The sequence below is a fragment of the Hermetia illucens genome, chromosome 2 (assembly GCF_905115235.1).
Source record: "Hermetia illucens chromosome 2, iHerIll2.2.curated.20191125, whole genome shotgun sequence".
NCBI lineage: Eukaryota > Metazoa > Arthropoda > Insecta > Diptera > Stratiomyidae > Hermetia > Hermetia illucens.
In genome coordinates, this window is record NC_051850.1 from 25,627,450 (window position 1) to 25,633,343 (window position 5,894).

At 42.1% G+C, this 5,894-nt stretch overlaps 1 protein-coding gene across 1 annotated transcript; it reads right to left on the reverse strand.

Moving 5' to 3' along the window:
* Window positions 1–753: 753 nt before the first annotated feature.
* LOC119649492 (cuticle protein 64-like) lies at window positions 754–1,288 on the reverse strand. The gene is made up of 2 exons (XM_038051662.1): window positions 1,150–1,288; window positions 754–1,087 (listed from the first exon to the last, which is right to left on the reverse strand). The coding sequence occupies exons 1-2, from the start codon at window positions 1,150–1,152 to the stop codon at window positions 803–805; spliced, it is 288 nt and encodes a 95-aa protein (XP_037907590.1). The 5' UTR covers window positions 1,153–1,288; the 3' UTR covers window positions 754–802.
* Window positions 1,289–5,894: the final 4,606 nt, after the last annotated feature.

The window sequence follows — 5,894 nt, forward strand, 5'->3', positions numbered from 1 at the left end:
CTTTTTAGCGGTTTTGGGATAGCTCTCCCCTCTTGGTCGACTGATGCCCATCAAAATTAAACCCTGCTCGAACTTAGTAATATAACACTCGAGAAAAGTGTTAATTTCACACTCTCGGTATTCGCGGATTAGAAAAAGGAGAACTCGCACAGCTCAAGCCAAGCCTGAGATATTTCATTCATTTATGCTCGTATTCCACTCCCTAATTTTCCCGACGCTTGAAATATGTATGTGGAATGTTACACTGAATTAAGACGATTCGTGTGAATTTTCCGTAATCACACTAGCAATGTGATGTATTCAATATTCTTCAACATATTTCAAGAACATGCAAATTATCTCACATATGTAGTCACACAGTTTCCTTTTCTAGGACTACCCAATGAACGATCCAGTGAATATCTACATTCCCTTACGACACCTGTGGCGAGTTTCGATGGACGAAGAGCGTACCTGAATGGTGATCTCATGAGTAGAAAACTTCTGCTAATTAGATACGATGTGGGATTAAATTTTACTCCTTCAGGATCAGCTGGCAAGTTTCACACAACTGAACACCATAACATCGGTTATCCCGAGGTGCTCATAGGTCTCATACCACATACCCTCCAAATATGACAACCAGATAAGCCATTAAAGCACCAGCTAAGGTAAAGTTATTTCCCCATACACAAAGGTAACTATCACCAAAACAGGACTAACCAATTTATGGAAGATTAAATACATTTTTGTACCCTAAAGAAAACTAAGTAATTTTTTGCAAAATAATATATTTGGTAAGTCAGTCAGTTCAGTTTTCCGTTTAAGCAGCAGCCTTCTTCTTCCAAACACCATCATAACCCCAGGCTGGGGAAGCATAAGCGTGTCCCCATCCAGCTCCGTATCCCCAACCATGTCCGTAACCAGCTACAACTGGAGCGTTGTAGGCAGCGTGGAGTGGAGCGACTGCAGCGTGTCCCCAACCGGCAGTGGCGAGTGGAGCAACAGCGGCAGCATGTCCCCAACCACCATATCCCCAACCTCCGTATGGAGCAACGTAGCCAGCTGAAGCGGCGCCGATCAAAGCGAGGGCCAAAAGGACGAATTTCTGTAAAAGGATTTATGAAAATTAGGAAATTGTTATATTTTCTTAACTTAAACCTTTCATACCATTTTGAGTTTTTGTGGTATTCTGGATAAGTTATTCCTGAATGATAAGCTTTGATCGTAGTCGCAAGTTTATATACAGCTTGGCTTTTGCGAAGTATTTTCGATCCCACCAAAATATTCAATATTTGGGGAAAATTTTCAAAATAGAACCACATATTTCGCATATAAATGACAAATTTATGCTTTCAAGAAAATAGGCTGGTTTCCTGACAAGTATAATAGGAAGTACTTATTTGAAACTAAAAGTGTAAAAGAAAAAAGTGTCATTTCCAATAGAAAAAATTAATTTACTCATTAAGTATTTGATAATGTTGTTTATCTTTCATTTTTTCACATTTTAAGGAGCAGGTTCTAAAAGACAGAATATATTAATCTGGTATTTCAGGGGTTTGAATGATTCTGCTATTAAATTTCTAGGTCATTTACGCACGCAACACGAGTATTCTAAGTAGGTGTGGCACTGGTTGGTTTCAGATAGTATTAATTAATCCATGATAAGAGATAACCAGAAATCGGGTGTGTGTATATGGGCTTGTTCGTTAGGAAAACAAGGAAGTTAAAATAATCAAGAATTCCAAAGGGAATGGAGAGAAGACTTCTTGCTTTCATTTAGTCCAATGATTTAAGAGCGTACAATCCAAAATAAAACATTTAACACCATACTTTTCCCGAAAAACAAGGAGATCCTTATTTATTAATTATATTTACTTGATACGACCATCAACAGATAGGAACCAAGAGGATCAGCGATGTATTGATTAGTTTACAAAGCACCCCTCTCTTTATTTTAAAATGTGTCTAAATGTCCTCATTGAGAGCAAGACGTACAGGGGTAGATTATAGACAGTAAAACACTCCCAGCTTTTTTTAAGGCACATAGTCAGTCATCTTTAAAAGATATTAGCCCCGAGTACGTGGCATATCTGCTGGCCCATTAAAACTTCCCTTTTGCCGTACAGCCTCTAAGAAGTGTTACATCGAGGGGCAATTTCAGTTTATGCTAGCTTTGTTTCCCTTCTTCCAATAGCCGACTTCGCAACTGTACCTTTTTGTAATACACCCTTTTCTAAGTAGGTCCCCATAAAGACGATCGCATCCAAATTACCGTGGCTTGAAAGTAAATTTCATGCCAGTAATCAAGGTTCCCGGTATGCTCATCTCTTCGCACAGAGGTAAGTACAACTGCAGAATACCTGTTTTAGATCTTCCAGTATGGGGTGTGTTAATATTAATCCCCCAATCTCAGGGGGTACTTCTCAACCGCACTCTTTTTTAAGGTATATATAAAACAAAACCATCTGTATGTCTGCCTATCTATGTGTCTGTCTGTAGCGCCTTTTGTCTCAGAAAGGATTGGTACGAAATTTGATAAAAAGGTGAGACCTGCGAATCCCATTACATGCAGTGAGTAACATAGTTCCACTTTGAGTTCAAGGGGGGTCCCCATATATCCAAAAAAGGGGGCCGACATCTTTTTTCACTGATTATTGATGTGGGGTATAAATTTAAAGGTTTCGATTAGTACTTTCCGCAGCCGATATTTGTTTTGACATTGGATCAAAGGGGAGGAGTACGATTCCGAAAAGGGTCAGTTACTTCAAGATTCAAGTGTCTTAAAAGGAATATGGTTGGCCATTCACATGATATCTAAGCCTCAAAATGCGCTCCATACCGATACCTGTTTGAAAAAAGTTATTTATTATAAGTATATTTTCTATAAGTTGGCTGAGTACCCGCCTTAATTTTATCCGAAAATTATCAGTAACATAGGCTATACTATTAAGCGCAATACTACCAAGTTCGGAGGAAATCGCACTATTACTAACAGGAAGATAATAAGTCAAAGTTATCACTTTTGTGTTTCCTATCTGGACGTAACTTTATCCTAGCCTTTCCACTGTGTGCAGATTACTAGTTTAAATTAACTAGGCTTTTAATTTTGCTCCGGCAGCCATCAACTTTGGACCTTTTTCGCTTGAACATTTGATCCTTAGCAATTTTAATACGCCTGCACATGGCAAGTTGCCTCCACTAGAACGAAGAATCATTTCGAAGTGAATTTGAATTTTTTCTTGCTATTTCTTTTCATTTTTGTTGTTGACGCTCTTCTATCCACTATCCACTGATTCCTTCACATGTTTGCATTCGCAATAAGTGGAAAGTCATTTCTTCTTCAACTGTATTTATACTAAAAGTCAAGGTGCTTTTCATATTGTTGTTGTTTTTGTCCCCTGAGATTCGGCAGGCTAATAGTCCAACATGTAAGGATCTCTACTCAAAAATATTTATTGAAGCTTGAAAAACTTATCTATACTATCTATCTTCCAAACCTAACTTACAAGTGTAGAGAGAGTATGTAATGATAGCAACCTTCTCTTCAATGTGGGACTTGCATTCCATCCGGACCAACCACCGCACAGGCAGACCCGTGGCGTATGAACGCAGCATTAGTTACCAGGAACAGAAAACCTCTCGATTTGAGGCTCTCCACCGCCCCGCCCAGATTGATACAAATCAACTTCAACCATTGCGGGGGGAAGTCGAGTGACCAACGGCAAAATCTTAATTCAAATCTTCGCGGAGTTAGGCATCGTACTCGCCATTTTGGATGCGTGCCCAACTTCCGAGGCAGAGGACTAGGCTCAATCGTCGATCTAACTTACCTCAGTAGCTCGTTGGCGAGAGGGATGGTCTGGCGGGTGAATAAGCGCTATACCCCCAGTGACCATCAGGCCATCTTTCTCGAGATCAAGAACGGGGGAGGCGACAGTCGAGTCAGCATCAAAAGCGGAAAAACCAGGATAGTTGGGTGGTCCACTGGAGCTTTCGAGGAAGAGATATTCCTGGCGGGTTTAGAAGGCGGTTACAACCCGAGAGAACGGCGCTGGAAAAAGTGAACCAATTATGTCAACAGATAACTGACTCCTGCGACTCTGCAATACCGCGACGCAAGTTGCATCACAGTAGGAACCAACCAACAAATCACGCTGTCTGCGAGCGAGTATGCTTTGCCAAAGGAACAGAGGGAAGCCAGAACATCAGCAGTCGGAGAAAGAGTACCTAGATCTTCGAAATAGCCTTAAGAAGACTATACGGGAAAGTAAGCCGAATTGCTACAAGCAGTTGTGCCGTCAAGCAAATACAAACCCGTGAGGCGCTGCTTACAAGGTTGTAATGAATAAGATTCGTGGACAAAAATCACCCCGATTGACGTGCCCGCCAGTCTTGTTCAAAATAATCGCAATCCTTTTCCCACAACAAGAAGAAAGCGGACCACATCCAATGGTTAAACAGGACGTCTTCACAAACAACCCGGGATTGCCGAGGAGGAACTACGGGAGATCTGTGGACGAATTGGGGACAATCAGGCTCCGAGATTTGACTGGATTCCGAACAAAGCCCTGAAGTTTGTTGTTAAAATCAGGCCCGCATGGTTTATAAGTACATTTGAATCATGCATGAAGGAGTGTTTCCCGCTCAGTGAAATAGACGGAGGTTGGTTCTGTTACCGAAGCCCCAAAAACCACCTGGCGCACCCTCTTCATATCTCCCTATCTGACTAGACACTATGGAGAAAATGTTGGAGTGAGTGATACACAACAGGCTGCGTCTGTTCATCGAGCTAGCGGATGTTCTATCGGAACAGCAGTATGCGCGGTCCACGATTGATGCCATTGCAATGGTCGTTGACATGACCAAGGAAGTATCGGCCGGTGGTAAGTACTGCGCGGTGGTAACGCCGGAAGTTAGGAATGCCTTTAATTCAGTCAACGGATTAAGGGCACCCTGGCTAAACTAAGTGTCCCTGGTTATAATAATAATAATCGTTGGCGCAACAATCCATATTGGATCAGGGTCTTGAAGTGTGTTAGAGAACTTCATTCAAGACTGTAACGGCACAGTACAGTACATTGTAGGGGGCAACCTGGTCAGCATTGCACTCGCCCGAGGTTATTACCCTGATTTGACTCAGGTACTCATTCACAGCTGAATCGAGTGGTATCGGACGTCAAATCACAATACAAAACCCAATGTCACCGGTGAGATTTGAACCGCGACCTTCCGTATGACAGCCTCGTGCTCCAACCACTCAGCTATCCGGACTCGGACACGGACAAATGTCACTGGTAACTTAGCTAGAATAATCGAGAGTTACCTTTCTGAGAGACTTCTTTGGTACGAGACGGACGACGGACCGAAAGAATATATTGTGACAGCAGGTGTTCCCTAAAGCCTTGTACTAGGGCCTGCTGTGGAATATAATGTATAACGGAGTGCTCGGCCATGGCGTGCCCAGGAAGGCAACATTGATTTGTTTTGCGGACGATCTGTCACTGATAGTAGATGCGAAAGATCACCAGGACGTGGAACTATATGTAAGTGCAACCATTCATGCCATCAAAGATGCCATCCAAATGATGAAATTGGACCTAGCGGAAGATAAAAATTCTTCTCTCGAACGCGGCCAAGAGCTCGCAATTTTTCCTCCTAAGAACCCAACTCTCAGAGCAATACATAAGGACTCGCAAGATCGTTGTCTTGTACAGTAAGAGTAAAGCTCTTCCTACAGTGAGACATTTCGAGCGGAACAGTTTTTGTAAGGTGAAATAGGCTCTGTTGGCTGCCAACAACTGTGCGCGGATTTCATCTTCATAGCTGCTATCGGTTGTGATTTAATAATGAACGAAATTATTCTTGCCGTTTTATCAGCGCGGTTTGATGTTGATGGTTGGTTGATTTTTGGT